This window comes from Delphinapterus leucas, chromosome 14, assembly GCF_059928025.1.
Source record: "Delphinapterus leucas isolate spDelLeu-1000000601 "Yukka" chromosome 14, BTC_Dleu_Yukka2, whole genome shotgun sequence".
In the NCBI taxonomy this organism is placed as follows: Eukaryota; Metazoa; Chordata; class Mammalia; order Artiodactyla; family Monodontidae; genus Delphinapterus; species Delphinapterus leucas.
In genome coordinates, this window is record NC_143142.1 from 5429372 (window position 1) to 5448584 (window position 19213).

Here is a 19213-nt window from a genome sequence, read left to right on the forward strand (position 1 = left end):
GGGGACAGAGTGGCCCTTACAGGCCTTGAGGGCAGAGCAGAGCAGCACGTGGCCGAAGGCAGGCAGGAGGCGAATAGCGTGGCCGGGTTAATTTACAGCCTCAGGTTTCCAGGAGGAAAACCCTCTCCTGGCAGTAAGGCTGCAGGACTTGCCTCGGAAAGCAGTTTGAACACAGCATAGCCCTGGCCTGAGGATGGCTCCGCGCCGTGTTGATAATGCAGACGCCTGCGTCTCAGCCCAGACCGTCCAGTTCAGGCTGGAAGGGGTGGCGTGTCCAGTGTGGTCTGAGGCTCAGAAAGCACAGACCTGTAGGGAATACCCTGGCAGCCCAGTGGTTAGGACTCCACGCCTTCACTGCCGAGGGCCTGGGTTTCATCTCTGGTCAGGGAACAAAGATACCACAAGCTGCACCACGCGGCCAAGGAGAAAGAAAAAAGAAAGCACAGAATCGTATAGAGGCAGAGTGCCCGCCATCCACACTGGCATCAGATGTTTACCGACCAGGACCTGCCATGGGTCAGGCCCGTCCTGGCTCTGGGGACAGAACCCTGCCCCCGCTGGGCCCAGCACGCAAACTGGGGAGCCTTGTTCTGTTCGCATCTTAGGTGGGCGAGGCGCCCCCAGCTCCCCTCCCCGGTGACAGCCACTACTGCACATTTCCTGTGGATCCTTCTAGACAGTTCTGTGCACAGGCAGTTCTGTGTGTCTGTATTTCTCGCTGTCTGGCTGCTGCGTGAACGGTTCATACTGTTCACGCCCTTCTGTATCTTTCTTGTGCCATTTCAATGCGTACCTTGAAAATTACAGTACATACAAAGCTGCCCCTTTCATTCTCGTCAACTTTTAAATTTATTTATTTATTTATTTGTGGCTGTGTTGGGTCTTCGTTTCTGTGCGAGGGCTTTCTCTAGTTGTGGCAAGCAGGGGCCACTCTTCATCGCAGTGCGCGGGCCTCTCACTATCGTGGCCTGGCCCGTTGCGGAGCACAGGCTCCGGACACGCAGGCTCAGCGGCCATGGCTCACGGGCCCAGCTGCTCCGCGGCATGTGGGATCCTCCCGGACCAGGGCTCGAACCCATGTCCCCTGCACCGGCAGGCAGATTCTCAACCACTGCGCCACCAGGGAAGCCCAATTCTCTTCAGCTTTTTAGTGTGAAATCTTCAAGCGTGTACAAAAGTGGAGAGACTAGTATGATGAGCCCCCACGTACCCAAGACCCAGTTTGGAGCAAGTCTCAGGTCTTGCATCATCTCAGCCTCAATGTTTCACTGTGCGGGGCTGAAAGATCATGAGTCTGGGGTTTTTTTGGGTTGTTTGTTTTCTTGGCCGCGCCCCAAGGCTTGGGGAATCTTAGTTCCCTGACCAGGGATCGAGCCCTCGCCCCCTGCAGTGGAAGCGCAGAGTCCTAACCACGGGACCACCAGGGAAGTCCCTGGTTTGTTTTTGTTTTTTTTTAAGAATAGGATTCTGAAAACATAACTGCAGTACCGCCACTAAAGAGTGTATCATAACTCCAGAGTGTGCTCCGGTCCGTGTTCCCATTTCCCGGGTTGTCTCCTAAACAGCTTTTACAGTTGGTTGTTCACATCGGGCTCCAGCCAGGGTCCGTGTGTGTGTTTGATTGACGTGCTCTTCACTTGCCCGTGACAGCTACTGGAGAGGGAGGCGGGGTGGGCCTGTGTCCGGGCCTTGCTGGGGGAGCCGGTGGGTCCTCCCCTCGGCCGCCTGCCCAGCGGGGCCAGGCCTGCTCCTCTGCCCACCTTGGAGTGGCCGCACGGCTGCAGCCCCAGGCAGCTGCAGCTCTGGGGGACCGAGCCGTAGCCTGTGCCCACAGGGTCGTCTCCTATCAGATCCGATACGAGGGAAACGTGACCAAAGAGACCAGAATCAAGTTCATGACCGATGGCGTCTTGCTCAAGGAAATCCAAAAGGTTGGTTGCTCATCTCGCGTCACAAAGCAAGGCTGGTAAGCCTGGGGGCGGGGGGCTAGGCTGTCACCTGGGGTATGAGCAGTGAATGTTGGCAAACCACTGTGTTTACCACCGTGCTGCTGTGTGACCTTGTGCAAGTTACGCAACCTCTGTGATCCTCGGTTTCTCCATCTGCAAGCTGGTACCTTCCTCCTAATTGCTTTGAAACAAAAATCGTGTGACGCACGAAAGCACCTTAGCACCCCACCTCGTAAGTGCTCGTTAAACGGGAACTAGTATTTTCAATGTGGTTTGGTTCACAGACTCTGTGTTAGCCAAACGCACACTGCTTCTCTTGGGCTGTATGACGTCCCCCGGGCAGGGGTCACTGGGAGAGCAGAGGTGACTCCTGCCTCGAGGCCACCTGGGACGGTGGCTGTGAGTGTGTTGTGGCGTCGATGGCCCCTTCCTGTATGGCATGCGCTGGGCTCTTGCCCCTGGTCCCCAGCCAGCATCCCCTCGTTCCTGTTTCCTGCCTGCCCTCCCTGCCCCATGGGCATCTGCATTTGGTAGCTCAGCTCTAAGAGATCGTAGCTGCCTTTTCTCTCGAAATTTCTCTGCCCGGGCCCAGGCCCCGTGCTGTGTACTTTACAGATAGTAATTGTCATCGAAACTTCACCATGACCCCGTGAGATGGGTCCCGTTGTCCCATTTGACAGATGAAGAAAGAGGCCTGGGAGGTGAAGCAACTGGCCCGGGGTCATAGGCCAGGACTCCCCGCAGGCCAAGTGCTCTCAGATCTGTGCTGGCTACCAGAGGGGCTCCTTGAGCAGGCACGTTGGGGTGCACAGTGACCCTGGGGTGCTCAGGCCCGGCTGGCTGGCCTCACCCCCAACCTCCCCCACCAGGATTTCCTGCTGCTCCAGTACAAGGTGGTGGTCATTGACGAAGCCCACGAGAGGAGCGTGTACACTGACATCCTCATTGGCCTCCTGTCCCGCATAGTGTGTCTCCGGGAGAAGGTAGGTGAGGGCGCCGGGGAGCCCCGAGTCCCAGCCCACGGCTCCCACAGCCCACGGCGGTCTACACCCGGGCTGCTGCCGTGAGAGGGTCTCCCGGGACAGGACCCCCCCAGGCCTGGTGCTGGGCTGCGGGTCTTCGTGTAAACAGACCCTGTGTGATCCCTGTCCTGGGTCCAGCCTCATCCACTGTGACCCTTCCCTCTGTCCAGAGCAAGAGGCTCAAGCAAGGAGACCGTGGTGGGCCAGGCTCCACTGCAGCCGGCTCTGAGACGCCAGCCAGGTCTTTGGAACCCGCAGCGCTGGTGGGGCCACCCAGCCAAGCTTATGCTCCGCGTGCTCTGAGATGCTTGCCCTGTGCCCGGCCTAGGGTCTGCCTCTGCCTGCATCTCCCCCACGCCAGATCAGGCAGGGGCGGACGTCAGAGGGATGCTGCCCTGGGGTGGGAGTTCTGTGGAACAGTCCTGTGCTGGCCCCTGCCAGTCCCGCCGAGAGGTTGGCACTTCACCACGCCCAGTTCTTAGAAGTGCAGAACCTTTATCAAGTAGACATCAGGTCTGTGTGTGCTGTGTGCCAGGCACCGAGCACATCACAGTGAACAGGACAGAGGTTCCTGCTTTTGTGGGGTTTCCATTTTCATGAGGGCAACTGACAGTAAGCAAACTCAGAAAACCTGTGAGCTGGTGACGGACAAAGCTGGGGAGAGGGAGCAGTGCCAGGCAGAAGGTGGAGGGTTGGTAGTGAGAGAAGACTCACTGAGAGGGTGACCTTTGAGTGGGGGGCTGGAGGAAGTGAGGGAGTGAGGAGGGGTACTGGTGGGAGGAGATTCTGAGAATTGAGAATAGCCGGTGCAAAGGCCCTGGGGCAGGTGTTATCCTGATATCTTGGGGGGGGGGTTGTGACTTTATTTTACATAATGGATGCCCTTACAGTGTACAATTCAGTGGTTTTTAGCATATTCAGAGTTGTTATATCATCACCACGATCGACTTTAAAATATTTCTGTCACCCTGAAAAGAAGCCCTGTGCCCTTTGGCTGTCACCCCGTCCTCCTGCACTCCCCCATCTCCAGGCATCCGTCAGGGCACTTTCTGTCTCTGTGGATTTACCTATCCTGGGTATTTCATGTAAGTGAAAAGACACAACATGCGGCCTTTTACCTATTCTGGGTATTTCATGTAAGTGAAAAGACACAACATGCGGCCTTTTGTGACTGGCTTCTTTCACTTAGCACATTTTCAAAGTTCATCTCCATTGTGGCCTGTGTCAGTGCTTCATTCCTTTTTATGGCTGAATCATCATGTGTGGAGGGACCACATTTCATATAGCCATTCATCTGTTGGAGGACAGTTGGGCTCTTTCCGCGTTTTGGCTCTCGTGAACGTCCGTGTCCGGGTCTCCGTGTGGACTTGTTTCCTTTCTCTTGGGTCTGTGCCCAGGAGCAGAGCCGCCAGGCCCCATGGGAGCTCTGCGTTTAACCATTTCGACCATCCCAGACCATCTTCCGCAGCGGCTGTGTCCCTTATGTTCCCGCCAGCAGGGTACAGGCTGCCAGTTCACGTCCTCGCCCACGCTTGGGACTTCCCATGATTTTAGTCCTCGCCATGGTCTTGATTTGCGTGTTGAGGACTGTCAGGCAGCCTAGGGTGGTGGAGCGGAGTGAGGGAGGTGGGGAGAACAGGAGATGCAGGGAGGTACGCAGGCTGGGGCAGACGGGGGAAGTTGTTGCAGGAAGGAGACGGGGCCTTTGGTCTGCGCTGTGCCTCTCACCTTGGCTTCTGTTTGCCGAAAACGCTGAACTTTGGGGTTTGGACCTTACGAGCCTCAGGGGACAGCTTCCAAGGGCTCGAGAGCAGAGCCCGCCAGGGGGCATAGTAGGTGCTGCCTAGGGGGCTGGGAACCAGGCACCCGCCACCGCAGTCATGACGCCGAGGGGGAGGGAGGGCTGAGACCGCCACACCCGTTGTGCCGGTGTGCCAGGTGGACCCCAGGCTTGGCCCTCCCGTCTCATCTCACACCATCAGAGCTTTACTTGGAGAGGTCTTTTTTTCATTCCTTTTGGCCACGCCGCACGGCTTGCGGGGATGTTAGTTCCCTGACCAGGGATTGAACCCACGCCCTTGGCAGTGAAAGCACTGAGTCCTAACTATTGGACCACCGGGGAAGTCCCTCGGGGCTATCTATCTTTTTTTTTAATAAATTAATTAATTTGTTTATTTTTGGCTGTGTTGGGTCTTCGTTGCTGCGCGTGGGCTTTCTCTAGCTGCGGCGAGCAGGCCTACTCTTCATTGCGGTGCGCGGGCTTCTCATTGCGGTGGCTTCTCTTGTGGTGGAGCACGGGCTCTAGGCTCACGGGCTTCAGTAGTTGTGGCGCACGGGCTCAGTAGTTGTGGCTCTTGGGCTCTAGAGCGCAGGCTCAGTAGTCGTGGCTCATGGGCTTAGTGGCTCCGCGGCATGTGGGATCTTCCCAGACGAGGGCTCAAACCCGTGTCCCCAGCATTGGCAGGCGGATTCTTAACCACTGCGCCACCAGGGAAGTCCCTTTGGGGGTATCTTAAGGGCTCCTTTAACAAGCCACTGCCGCCCACTTCTTTCTTAGATCTTTGGCAACCAGAAAGAGGATTGAGGATTGAGGCGAGGTGGGGCTGGAGGGAGGCCAGGAGGGCAGGGCAGGTCTCCCCCAAGGGCCCCCCGCTGCCCCCCGTCAGTGCTCCTGGCCCCGGGCGGCTATGGGTCCCTGGGTCTCTCGTCCCCCAGAGGCACTTGCCGCTGAAGCTGCTCATCATGTCGGCCACGCTGCGGGTGGAGGACTTCACCCAGAACCAGCGGCTCTTCGCCCAGCCGCCCCCCGTCATCAAGGTACCGCCCAGGCTGGGGTCTCAGGGTGCCGGGGGGAGGCCGGGCCCCTCTGTCGACTGCGACAGAGCGCAGGACGCCTGCTGCGGGGGAGGTGGGTGGGATCATAGCACCAAACGGAGACCTTTGTGGTCAGAGAGTTCAGGGAAGGGGAGGGCCCGGGCCTGGGCTCAGGTCACCCCTGACTCCCGACCCCGACCCTGTGCTTCCCTGGGCGTCCTCGTAGGTTGAGTCCCGGCAGTTCCCGGTGACCGTGCATTTTAACAAGCGGACGCCGCTGGAAGACTACAGTGGGGAGTGCTTCCGGAAGGTGTGCAAGATCCACCGCATGCTGCCCGCAGGTGAGGCCCTGGCCGGGAGGAGGCCGGCCCTCCCCTTGCAGGCCCGGGGGTGCAGGCAGCGGGGACTCAGGTGGCCACTCGGCCTCGCTGTGCCTCAGTGTCGTCACTGGTCCAGAGCGCTCACAGCACCTGCCCTGCCGTGTTCCGCCCCAAGGATCGCGAGGCTTCAGGGACTAACTGGGTAGGGGGTGAGGGGGTGGAGGGTGCCTTTTGTCCCCACAGACGCAGGGCAGGTGAACAGGTGTGTCCCACCTGAGTCTCACTCCTGACCCCCTCACAGTTCTCACCATATCCCCGTGGCACGTGCTCCGTTAGTTCCGTTCACCAGGTGATGGACCCTTGAGTTGCTCCCACTTCCCCGGAGGAGAGCTGCTTTCCCCGTGTTTTGGGCTCATACCGGGGGATGGGGTGCCGGCTCCCACGGCAACTGTTGAGCCCCTTGTCCCAGCGCCCTCGGTGTGCGGGCAGCTGCCCGTTGCTCGTCTGGGCCTCTGCAGCCCTGGTTTGATCAGCACTTCCTTGCGCCCCAGCTCTCAGATCAAGGCCTGGCACACGGTCACGGCCAAGGCAGCGTCTGCTGCGTGAACGAGCGGGTCACGGCGGGGCTGGCTCTCCCCACAGGCGGCATCCTGGTGTTCCTGACGGGGCAGGCAGAGGTGCACGCGCTGTGCCGCAGGCTGAGGAGAGCCTTCCCGGTCGCCAGGCCCAGGCCTCCAGGTAAGCCCAAGCTGCAGCCCCTCACCCAAGAGGCTGCGGGCGGTCAGCCTGGGCTTCGGAGCCTCCCCCGGGAAAGCCGGCCCTTTGCCGCCCTCCTGTCTCCCCAGTGAATGGTGATCGATGCAGTGACCCTACCCGGGACCCTGATCACCTGGCACCAGCCACAAGATGGCCTGCTCCCTAACTTGCTCATCTTTTCCCAGAAAAGGACGATCAGAAAGATTCAGTAGAAGAAACACGGAGGTTTAAGAAGTCGCAGGCTCGGGCGAGGAAGGCCAAGGCCACGGTACGTAGAGGCCGGAGGGGGCAGCTCAGACTCTGCAGCCGCCTTGTCCATGTGGTGGCCGCTAGCCCCGTATGGCTGCACAGATGTAAATTTAATTAAAACCAAATAAAATTAAGATTCAAGTCCTCAGTCGTGTTAGACACACCTGGGGCTGTGGGTGGCCTTGTTGGGCAGCAGGGGTCTAGAACCTTCCTACCGTGGAGGGAGGGGTTGACTGGTGCTGCTCTGGAGGCTGCAGGGTGGGCTGCGACTTAAAACATTCCAGGCTCCCTGTACTGGGGGCCTGGAGGAAGTTTCTGGAAGGCCCAGCCCCGAGCCCTGAGCAGGGCCTGCATGGATGCCCAGGGCAGTGGTCTCAGGGCTGCACGTATGTTAGCTCGTAGCATCCTCACGGCAGCTCTTCGAGAAGCCCCGTGATCATCCCCAGCTCTTAGATGAGGATACCGACGCAGGATGGGGTCGAGTGACCTGCCCAGGGTCACGTGGCCGCAGGCGCTGCTCGCAATGCCGGTCTCTACGCAGGGTCCCTCGCAGCCCGCGGTGCTGATGTCTTGTTTACCGTAGACGCTGCCCCAGATCAGTTTGGACAATTACTCGGTGTTGCCAGCGGGCGGAGGTGACGAGGACAGGGAAATGGACGAGGAGTCCCTGGGCTCAGACCTGGACCTGGACTTAGGGGACGACGGGACGGACGGAGGTGGGACCCGCCGCGGCCTCTGCTCCCACCGCGTGGGCTTGGGTCGAGCGATGGGCCCTCTCCAGCAACGAGCCCCAGGGGAGCTGGGGTTCCTGCTTGCTCTGTCCCCTGCTGTCCCCTGAGCTCCTGAAACCGCCTGACACAGAGGAGGCCCTCAGGTCTCTGTGGTGCCGGTTGTAATGGGGGCGCCAACCCCGGGCTTGGCTTTGCTGGGTGAACACAGGCCTTGGGGGTTTGGGGGGGGGGCCAGAATCAAGCCCTTAGGGGTCCCCACACAGGGCCTGGGGCTCTTCCGAGGAGGAGAGACTGCAGCGTGGCTGGCTTTGCCGACCCTCTCTGCCAGTGCCCAGGGTTGAGCCCTGGCAGCGGGGCTGCAGGGGGGCCTCCCTGGCGGAACGGGCAGGGTTGCTGGGCAGCAGGGGAGCTGGGTGCCACAGGCCTCTGCCTCCCCTGCAGGTGAGCAGCCCGATGCCTCGCTTCCCCTCCGTGTGCTCCCTCTCTACTCTTTGCTGGCCCCGGAGAAGCAGGCGCAGGTAACCGTGCGGGGCCTGGGTTGGATGCCCGGTGGGGAGCGCCCAAAGGCGTTGAGGTGGGAGCAGGTCAGGCGCCGGGTCACCCTCTCCGTCAGCTGTCTGATCAGCGCCCCAGACTTTTGAGAGGGTATTGGGATCTCCTACTCGGAGGACAGAAACGCTTCCCTCATTTAGTTGGGGAGCAGTGGCCCAAGGCGAGGACAGTCACCTCCAGGCCCTGCCCCGCCTGGCTGACTTCTTCTGACCTCTGTCCCACAAATTCTTTCCTGACTCTGGTGGGACAAAGGTCAATTTTCTTGCTGCTCCCGTCCCCCCATCCTAGGTCTTCCAACCTCCCCCAGAGGGGACACGGCTGTGTGTTGTGGCCACCAATGTGGCCGAGACGTCCCTCACCATCCCAGGCATCAAGTACGTGGTGGACTGTGGAAAGGTCAAGAAGCGGTACTACGACCGTGTCACCGGCGTGTCCTCCTTCCGCATCACCTGGGTCTCCCAGGCCTCGGCCGATCAGCGGGCAGGACGCGCGGGCCGGACGGAGCCCGGCCACTGCTACAGGTGGGGCTCCCGGGGGCCCCTCCAGTGACGTTGGGGCCACTGTGCAGTGGTCACCCACCCACGGGTGAGGAAAGGGGGGTCCCGTGTCCCGCTGGAAACCGTCCTTCGCACCCCCTTTTCTGTTGGCTTTCAGGCACTTGGGTTATTCCGTTATTCTGCTGCTGACGTCAGGCCCTGTGTTTATTAGCACCTCGATTTTTGTGTTGTTTTGTTAACACCTTTTTTGAGGTAAAGTTCACATACCATAAAACTCACCATTTAAAGTGTGCGATTCTGTGGGTTTTAGTATATTTACAGTGTTGTGCAGCCATCGCCACTATTAATTTTTAAACGTTCTCTTCACCCCCAAAGAGACCGCATTTATCAGTTGTACCCATTAATCAGTCCCTCCCTGCATCTCCCTACCACTCCCGACCCACCGGCGCCCGGCAGCCACTCATCTACTTCCTATCTCTCCAGACATGCTCATTCTGGACATTTTCTGTAAATGGAATCAGACAATATGTGACCTTCCGTGTCTGGCGGCTTTCACTCAGCATCGTGTTTTCAAGGTCCATCCACGCTGTTGCCTGTGTCAGTGCTTCGTTCCTCTTCATGGCTGAGTAACATGATGTTGCGTGGAGGGATCGCATCTCACTGTCCATTCATCTGTGGATCGACTCTTGGGTTGCATCCACATTTTGTCCACTGTGAATAGTGCTGCCGTGTACAAGTATTTGAACGTCTGTTCCCATGCCTCTCGGGTATATACCTAGGAGTAGAATTGCTGGGTTGTACGATGACTCTGTGTTTCACATTTTGAGGAACGACCAGACTGTTTTCCACGGCGGCTACTCCATTTTATCTATACATTCTCACCAGCAGCGTGCGAAGGTTCTCATTTCTCCACATCTCACCAATGCTCGCTATTTTCTACTTTATAAAAATGAAAGTACGAGCTGGTATCTCACAGTGGTCTTGGTTTGGCGTTTCTCTAATGACATTGAGCATCTTTTCACGTGCTTACGGGCCATTTGTACGTGTTCTCTGGAGGGATGTCTATTCAGATCCATCATTTCTTTTTTTCTTTTTATAGTATTTGTTATTTTATTTTATTTACTTAGTTGGTTGTGCCAGGTCTTAGTTGTGGCAGGCAGGCGCCATAGGCGGGCTCTTTAGTTGCGGCTCATGGGCTCCATAGTTGTGGCATGCGAACTCTTAGTTGCAGCATGCATGTGGGATCTAGTTCCCTGACCAGGGATCGAACCTGGGCCCCCTGCATTGGGAGTGTGGAGTCTTAACCACTGCGCCACCAGGGAAGTCCCTATCATTTTTACTTTTCAGTCAGGTAGTTTGTCTTTTGATTGGTGAGTTGTAAGTGTTCTTTGTATAATCCTAGTGTTGGATCCTTGTCAGAGGTATCATTAGCAAGTATTTTCTCCCAGTCAGCATGCTGGGTTTTATTTGTTTGTTTTCAATAGCTGTATGCTGTTCTTTTCAACGTTGCTTTACGTTACAAAAGAAAAGAAAATTGAGAAACTATGCCAAGAAAACTCGTAAGCAATAAAGTAGTTAAAACGTCCCGAGTGCCGTGTGCCAGGCAGTTCTAAGCAGTCTTATGTGAAGATACCTGAAGTATCTTCACCAGTCCCAACGGGGCAGCTGCTGTGTTCGCCCATTTCACAGGTGAGGAAAGTGAGGCAGGAAGAGGGTAAACACCTTGCCTAGTAAAGTGGTGGAGTCAAGATTCAATGCCAGGTAGTTGGGCTGAGTTTCTTCCTTATTCACTTAACATTTCTTAGTCTCCGGTGCTTCCTTCTGTTCAGATTGTATTCATCTACGGTTTTCGGGGACTTTGAGAAATTCCCCACTCCTGAAATCACCCGGAGACCTGTCGAAGACTTGACCCTTCAGATGAAAGCGCTCAACATTGAAAAGGTCAGTTGCAGCCCTAGCCCTGCCATCACCCCACTGATCTGCCAGGGTACCTGTGTCCGGTCTGGGGGGCAAGGGTGACCCCAGCCACTCGCGGGCTGTTCCTCCTTCCCTGCGGCCCAGGAAGCGCTCGGAGCTCAGCCCTGTGGTGCTTGCCCAGCCCCCCACCTCCTCAGTGCTGCACCCACTGAGTGTGTCCAGGGGTGCCCGCCTCTGCCCTGCTCCGGGAGGGCTGGCGCAGGCAGAGAGAACCGCCCCCATCAGCAGTCAGTCCCAGCCCTCCCTTCCCCCCAGCCCCTGACAACCACGAGGCTGCTTTCTTGCTGTCCCTATGGATTTTACATTTTGGACGTTTCATAAAAATGGAACCATATGATATTTGTCCTTTTTTGTCTGGCTTCCTTCACTCAGCATCGTGGTTTGTTTTTTTCGGGGTTTCTTTTAGCCAATGTAAACTTCATTTATCAGTTCAATACACAGTAAGATGATATAAAAGATAGGATCATGCTTTTCATTGCTAAAAGTTTTTACATTAGCTATGTGTGGTATTTTATTTTCAGTGTCAAAGAACCTAGCTGACAGTTTGATCAGAGTCAGTTTATTTCAGCAAATATTATAAATCGATACCTGTTTTATATTTCTGTTGTTTGGACCATCCACAGCTGAACTTAGCAGCGTCGTGTTTTAAAGGTTCGTCCACACTGTAGCACGTGTCACAATTTCGTTCATTTTTATGACTGAGTCGCACTCCATCGTATGGACGGACCCTGGTTTATCCGTCTATCGATGGATAGCTGGGTTGTCCCCACCTTTTGGCTGCCGTGCCTAGTGGTGCTGTGAACATCTATGTACGGATGTTTATCTTAATGCTTGTTTTGAGTTGGTCACTCTAAGCTACCACCCTCCCTGACCCCGGTCACTCCCTGTCCCTGATCTGTCCCCGGATCATCTGTCTGGGCACATTTTCTCCTGTGATGACGTTTATTCTCGTGTATACTCACTGGTCGTCTGCGGCCCCTTCTGGCTGAATGAAAGCTCAATGGAGGCTGAATCCTTGTCTTGTTTTTCTCTATCTCCATCGCCAAGAACAGCATCTGGTGCACACGAGGTGCTCAGTACATGCTTCTGAGTGAGTGGATGATGTGAATGAATGAAGGAAGAGGGCCTGTGGAGTTTCCCCGGCACGTGGACTTTGCGTGTGTCCAGGCCCCCGTGTCCCATGTTCTGAGCGTGAGTGGTGCTCGGACAGCAGGCGGTAGGAGCCCCGTCCTCCTGCCAGGCCTGGTCCCCTGCTTCCTCCTCCGCATTCACCTGTCTCCTGCCATGTCTCCCTGTGTCCCAGGTCATCAACTTCCCCTTCCCGACGCCCCCGTCCGTGGAGGCCCTCATCGCCGCCGAGGAGCTGCTGATCGCACTGGGTGCCCTGCAGGCGCCCCCAAAAACAGAAAGGTAGGGCAGGAGCTCGGGGTAAGTGGGGAGCCCAGGTCCCGCCCCGTTCTCTGCCCTCTCCCCTCTCCCAAGCTGACCGAGCACCAGGCCTCTTGGTGCCAAAGGCTTCTCACGGAGCCTCCCCGCACCCATCACAGACCTCCATCCTCCAGGGTGAAGCAGCTGCAGAGGTCCCAGTGGAGCTGCCCCATCACTGAGCTGGGCAGGACCATGGCCACGTTCCCCGTGGCACCGCGCTACGCCAAGATGCTGGCGCTGAGCAGGCAACACGACTGCCTGCCGTACGCCATCACCATTGTGGCTGCCATGACTGTCCGGGAGCTGTTTGAGGAGCTGGACAGGTGGGGGCCGGGGGCTGGGCATTCGGGGGCCGCCTGCCCTTGGCTGAGCCATGGTGTGGAGCCTGGCCTCCTGGGGCATCACTGACTTGTTGAGTGGTCTTGTGCGAGACCCTCGCCCGCCCTGCGCCTGGCAGTGTTCTGATCTCTACCAATCTCTGTTTCTGTTTTTGTTTTTGTTTTTGGCCATGCTGTGTACCTTGTGGGATCTTAGTTCCCTGACCAGGGATCAAACCCGTGCTCCCTGCAGTGGAAGCGCAAGAGTCCTAACCACTGGACCGCCAGGGAATTCCCACGATCGTGGTCATGTTGATCAGTGACCCCACCAGGCATTTTTGGGCCCACCCTGGGTAACTGGCGTGTTCCCTGCCTCTGCAGCCGTGCGCGGCCAGGGCAACAGCCTCGGTGGTGTGTGTGTTCGCAGGCCAGCTGCCAGCGACGAGGAGCTTGCCAGGCTGAAGGGCAAGCGGGCCCGGGTAGCCCAGATGAAGAGGATCTGGGCAGGGCAGGGAGCCTCTCTGAAACTTGGAGACCTCATGGTGCTGCTGGGTGAGTGCCCTGCGTGGCGTGGAGTGTGGCTGGTGGGGAGGTCACGCGGGGTGGGATGGGGCAGCGAGAATGAGTGACGCCCCCCCCATCCACAGGCGCCGTGGGAGCCTGCGAGTACGCGGGCTGCTCTCCCCAGTTCTGTGAGGCCAACGGTCTGCGGTATAGGGCCATGATGGAGATCCGGCGCCTGAGGGGCCAGCTGACCACTGCGGGTACGGCCCTGCGCCCGGCAGAGAACTTGACCCTGTGGACGTTAAAAGTCGCTTTTGAGCGACGTCACCCACGTACAGTCGATCTCCGTTATTCACAGATTCCACGTTTGCGAATTCACCTATTCGTTAAAATCTGTTTTAATGCTCGCCACTTTTGTGGTCCTTAGAGGACACGCACACGAGCAGGGCAGTGACATGTGCACGTTCTCCCGTCAGGCTGTCTGTCCGTCTCATCCTTTCCTTGGTGACATCCCTCTCGTCACCCTTTGTCCCGGCTCTGGCCTGGACCAGCTGTAGGGTCCGGCCCTGGTTTGCTTCTCCAGCAGTGGAAGGGGCCCCTCTTGTTGGAGTCAGGGAGCAGCGGACGGTTCAGCCTCTGCTTTCCGCTCCTGTTGGTCTGAGTGGTGGTGGGGACCGGACCCGTTTGAAGCCACATCAGGGCTGGGCGTGGGTGGCAGGTCTTCTGCGTCCTGTTCGTGTTCTGCCTTCTTCCTGTTTCTTTCCTCTTCTCTCGCTTTTTAAGTTAAACAACATAGGTGTCACTGAAGGTTTTGTAGGGAAGACAGATTTACATTGCAAACCTCAGAACAGAAAGCCCTGGACTTCCCCGGCGGTCCAGTGGTTAGGACCCCATGCTTCCACTGTAGGGCCACGGGTTCGGTCCCCGGTCGGGGAGCTAAGATCCGCAAGCCCACTCTCCCCACCTGCGTCCCCCGTCCTGCTCCTCTCGTTTTTTCCCTGCCGCCTCCTCCCGCCACAAGCAGCAGGGCCCAAAGCCCCACCTCCTTTCTCCCCACCTGCCAGGTGTTCCAGAGCTTCAGCTCCTTCTCATGCAGAAGAAGGAGGCCTCGCCCTGCGTCTCGCGCCTGGGCTCAGCAGCGCAGGGCCCTCGAGGGGAGAGGTGGCCTCCACACTTGTCCTGCTCAGAGAGCGTGACTCTTCTGTCACGTCTCCTGGCTGGGCGTGCTCCCTGCCCCAAGGCCAACAGGGAGTCAAGTGTGAGCTCTCGCAGCAGCACGGTCCGCCGCCCACAAGGGAATTGGGGTTTCGTCCCGAGGACGAGGCAGACATGGGTGTGGGTGGGCATCCTCGGTGGACGGGGGCCGAGATGCGCAGGTCGCTGAGGCCAGAGCTCCGAGCTGAGCGGCGTGGGGCCTTCCAGAAGGCCGGGCGGAACGAGCCCCCGCCTCGCCTTCCTCACGCCTCGGTCTGCCCCCAGTCAACGCCATGTGCCCCGAGGCCGGGCTCTTCGTGGACCCCAAGATGCAGCCGCCTTCCGAGAGCCAGGTGACCTACCTGCGGCAGATCGTGACGGCCGGCCTGGGTGACCACCTGGCCCGCAGGGTCCAGAGTGAGGACCTGCTGGACGACAAGTGGAAGAACGCCTACAAGGTTGGACGCTGGCTCGGGGACGGGCAGCAGGGCAGTCGCTGCGCCAGGCCCCCCACCCTCCCTGCCCTCCGTCTCACGTCCTGGCAGCCTGGGCACTCCAGACGCCCAGCTCTGGGCAACGTCAGGATGCCTGTGAGGGGCAGCGGGGGGACCCTTGGGTGTGGGTGGGCCTGTCCTCCCGGGTCACGGGTACCACTGCCTCTGGGAAGGTCCCCACCCAGGGCCAAGGTGGAGTGACGGTGCAGCCACTTCTCCCTTTGGGCGTGAGCTTCACCCCGACTTCACTGAATGGAGATAGAAGCACATCTCATACAACTTGCCGTTTTAAAGTGTACAATTCAGGGGGGTTTAGTCCATTCAGAGTTGTGCACCCAGCGCCACAATTAATTTGAGAACGTTTTTATTATCCCAGAAAGACTCCGGATAGCCATTGCGCTCACTCCCCATCTTCTCTTGAGTCTCCCCACCCCGTGAATCTGTTTTCTGTCTCTACGGATTTGCTGTCCTACGCGTTTAACACGAGTGGGATCCTCCACTGCGTGGCCTCTTGCACTGGCTTCCTGCGCTCAGTGCTGCGCTTTTTGGCGGGTTGCGCTGCTGCCAGTGTCAGTACCTCTCACGGCAGGGTACGCGCTCCGTCGGTGGACACACGCCTCCAGGGTGGCCGTTCGTCGGTTGATGGATGCTCTCCTTTCCTGGCTGAGGGTGTAACTGGATTCAGGGGGTCAGCCTCACCTGGCGCTCACGCATGCCCCAGACTCACGCCCACCCGCCGTCTCTCTCGCAGACCCCCCTCCTCGACGACCCAGTCTTCATCCACCCCAGTTCCGTGCTCTTCAGGGAGCTCCCTGAGTTTGTGGTCTACCAGGAGATTGTGGAGACCACCAAGATGTACATGAAAGGTAGCGCAGCTGGCCAGCCCCTCGCCTGACCCGTGTGGCTCTGGTGAGCCGTGTCGCTGGACCCTTGAGGGGAGAACCCATGAGCCCTTCGCTGAGCCCCCATCCCTTCTTTCCCGGGCCCCCAGGCGTCTCGACTGTGGAGGTGCAGTGGATCCCGGTCCTGCTGCCTTCTTACTGCCAGTTTGACAAGCCCCTTGAGGAGCCACCCCCCGCCTACTGCCCCGAGAAGGGGCGGGTGCTGTGTCACCGGGCCAGCGTGTTCTGTGAGTCGGGGTGACTTCCCGGCGGCCTTGGGCTCCACTGGACACGTGGTCCCGCCTCCCGCGTGCCCTGGGCGGTGTGTGTGTCCTGCGCCATGTCGTCCCAGGCTGTGGGCCCCCTTGGCAGGCGGGGAGGGGATTGGCAGGGGAGGGTGGCGTGGGGCTCCGTCGTGGCCCCTGCTCACTGGCTCACGCGCCCCAGGTCGCGTCGGCTGGCTGCTCCCCGCGGTCCAGGTGGATTTTCCAGAAGGCCTCGACTGCTACAAGCACTTTGCCCAGGTTCTGCTGGAGGGGCAGGTAGGCGACACAGCTCCCTCGGCCCCTTCCTTGGCACCTCGGGTGGGACGTGAGCCCCAGATCTCTCACCCCATCCTGTGGTCTCTCCCCAGGTCTTCCACAAGCTGGCCTCGTACAAGGGCTGTTTGCTGTCCAGCCCCAGCACGATGCTGAAGACGTGGGCCAGGTGCAGTCTCTCCCGGGGGCGTCGGCTCGGCAGGTGGTGGTGGAGGGAGCTGAGACTAGTGTCCTGGGGCCGCCGTAACAGATCCCCACCCACTGAGGGCCTTAGGACGACAGGAGTCTCTTCTCTCGTGGCACTCCCGGGGACTCGGGGTGAGGCTGTGGGTCCAGGAGCCCCTGCCAGCCAAGTTCTCCAGCCAGCACTTGGTTCTGAGCATCCGCTCTGTGCCGAGCACGTCCTCGTGTTAGGGTCGAGCCATGACCCTGTCCCGTGGCGTGTCCCAGGGTAGGGAGGTTGTCCCCAAACAGAACAACTAGTACAAGTGGCAGGGGTGGCACAGCTACGAAGGGTCAAAGCAGGATGTGGAGGTGAGGCGGCGGGCGGGCGGGCTCAGTCAGGAAAGGCTGACGGAGCAGCGTCAGGGGAGGCAGGGCTGCGCGCCGGGCAGGAGTCTGGAGGAAGGTTCCAGATGGACAGGCACGGTGTGTGGGAGCAGCCTGGGCGGGCGGGTCAGAGGCAAGTAGTGGGAGGCGATGGAGTCTGGATCCTTCCATCCGGCCAGCACCCCCAGCCTGCTGGAGGGAAGGGGACTTCCTGCAGTTCCTGGGCAGGCCTGGCAGTGGTGCCAGCGTGTGGGCCTCATGACGCCCCACGTCCTGCCTCCCCACCCGCAGGCTGCAGCCCAGGACAGAGAGCCTCTTGAGAGCCCTTGTTGCTGAGAAAGCCGACTGCCGAGACGCCTTGCTGGCTGCTTGGAGGAAGAACCCCAAATGTGAGTCTGACCAGGAAGGGTGCCCCGTGGCGAGGGCATCGCGGGGGGGACAGGGTGGGGCCACCGAGGGAGCCCAGGCTTAGCGGGACGGTGTGCCCTGCAGCAGGCGGGCGGGCACAGAGCCGCTCTGACCGTCTCCCTCCCACCCCTGCAGACCTGCTGGCCGAGTACTGTGAGTGGATCCCGCAGGCCGTGCACGCCAACGTCGAGAAAGCCTGGCCGCCCACTGCTGACTGCTGACCCGGTGCCGGCCTGCAGGGCCGAGGACTGGCCTGCGGACCCAGGGGGCTGGCAGTGGCCGGTGTCCGCCATGGTCACCCTGACCCCAGACTGCGCCCAGGAGGCAGGTGGAGCCCCTGGACACTCTTGGTCATCTTGGCTCGATTCTGGGCACAGCTTGCTGCTGCCCTGGGCAGTCCCACGCGGGGTGACTTTTGTAACTCTTTATTACAGGGTGGATCATGGTTTTATCTCCCATGCTGGTCCTGCTTTAAACGTGCTCTGTGGACGACATTAGTCCCTTGTAGAGCAGCAGGCAACCACGGGCCCTTCCTCCGCTCCCTGTTCCCTGCGGGTGTGGTGCACCCTGCACACAGCCCGCGAGGTCCGCCAGGGCTCCCGCCGGCTCCTGTGGAGTGGGCGTCCCCTCCCCGGAGTCAGCTCCCTGCTGGCTACGTTGCTGTAATAAACCTTGACTGTGACAACAGGTGTATACCGCGTCTACTGAGTTCTTTGGGCCAACCTCTGAACATGGGGGTGGTCCGGGGACATCCTGCTCGTGCGCGTGCACACACGTACGTGGAAACTAGTTTGGATGGATGCTCATGAACGTGTTAGTGGTAATCCTGTGGCACAGTGAGCCTGTAGAGGTTGATCATTTTTCTCACTTTTACTTAGGTATTTTTCCTGAATCAGTTTGTGTTAATATCAACACATAAATTCGGGAATTTCCTGGTGGTCCACTGCAGGGGGCACGGGTTCGATCCCTGGTTGGGGAACTAAGTTCCTGCAAGCCGCGCAGCACAGCCAGAAAAGTAAAAAATAAACACAAATTCTGTAATATAAACACACGTAAGACAAAACAACAGAGATACGTGTTTAATATTCCAAAACTATTCACTTTCTCCACAGCCTAGCTACTAACCCTACTGTTCCCCCAAACTAGGCGGTCTCCCCTACCCCACTCCTCCCGCATTTAAGCCATCTGCAAGGTCTGTTAGTCCATGTCTGGGATGTGTCCAGAACCCCCTCGTGTTCCGCACTTCCCCTGCTGTGCCATCCCCACCTCCGCTTCCAGCAAGCCTCCAACAGCTCCCGCTGGGCCATGGCAGTGGCTTCCTGGCGGGTCTCATGTCCACTCTTGCCGCCTATGGTGGACTCCACATGGCAGCCAGAGGGAGCTGTTTTAAAACCTAAGTAAATCACGTCATTCCCCTGCAACAGGCCTTCCAGTGTCTTGAAAGATTCAACCCTCTCCTTCCCTCATTCATTAAACCTGCACAGGGCTTTTTTCTGTCCCCTCAATGCAGATTCCTCCCCCTACCCCCCTTCAACCTCAGGGCCTTTGCACCTGCCATTTCCTCTTTCTGCAGACAGGCCCCCCTGACACTTTTATCTGCGGCAGCCTCCACGTCCTCGCCCTTTAGTCTCCATCTCATCACAATTACCGTATTCATAAAGCTCATTGCTACTTGCTTATTGCTAGTTACCTAGACTGGAATACTGAGGACAGGAGGGCTGAGAAACCTTGCCCGGGGTATCCGGGGATACAAGGGTACTTGACACTACCTGAGCACACAGGCGCTCGATGTGTCCACATTTCTCGGCACTAGGTGCTCAGGAGTTACGGAATGAATGGACAGTTGCAAAACCCTCCTTAGAAATTCAGTGTTTCCTAACTGCTTGATGACGTGAATCACTACGAGTGTTTGTTTAAAAACGCGGCCCACTGATGACCTGAATCCGAATCTCCAGGGGAGAGGACACGGGCATCTGTGATTGAGACCAAGGGCGTTTGACTAGCGCCGCCCTCTCCAACGGAGCTCCCTTCT

At 58.4% G+C, this 19213-nt stretch overlaps 1 protein-coding gene across 2 annotated transcripts in view; it reads left to right on the forward strand.

Annotated features, from left to right (window-relative positions):
* Window positions 1-17870, forward strand: part of DHX37 (DEAH-box helicase 37) — a 30703-nt gene extending 12833 nt beyond the window's left edge. For both annotated transcript variants that reach the window (XM_022597931.2, XM_022597933.2), the window contains 21 exons: window positions 1835-1931; window positions 2819-2932; window positions 5687-5788; window positions 6012-6126; window positions 6748-6843; window positions 7047-7129; window positions 7694-7826; window positions 8283-8359; window positions 8682-8914; window positions 10720-10831; window positions 12171-12277; window positions 12430-12618; window positions 13040-13164; window positions 13260-13376; window positions 14596-14768; window positions 15556-15670; window positions 15796-15933; window positions 16133-16227; window positions 16320-16393; window positions 17065-17162; window positions 17317-17870. In XM_022597931.2, the coding sequence (XP_022453639.1) occupies window positions 1835-1931; window positions 2819-2932; window positions 5687-5788; window positions 6012-6126; window positions 6748-6843; window positions 7047-7129; window positions 7694-7826; window positions 8283-8359; window positions 8682-8914; window positions 10720-10831; window positions 12171-12277; window positions 12430-12618; window positions 13040-13164; window positions 13260-13376; window positions 14596-14768; window positions 15556-15670; window positions 15796-15933; window positions 16133-16227; window positions 16320-16393; window positions 17065-17162; window positions 17317-17402 (2479 nt within the window). In that variant the 3' untranslated portion in view covers window positions 17403-17870. The remainder of the gene's footprint in view (window positions 1-1834; window positions 1932-2818; window positions 2933-5686; window positions 5789-6011; window positions 6127-6747; window positions 6844-7046; window positions 7130-7693; window positions 7827-8282; window positions 8360-8681; window positions 8915-10719; window positions 10832-12170; window positions 12278-12429; window positions 12619-13039; window positions 13165-13259; window positions 13377-14595; window positions 14769-15555; window positions 15671-15795; window positions 15934-16132; window positions 16228-16319; window positions 16394-17064; window positions 17163-17316) is intronic.
* The last annotated feature ends 1343 nt before the right edge of the window (window positions 17871-19213 follow it).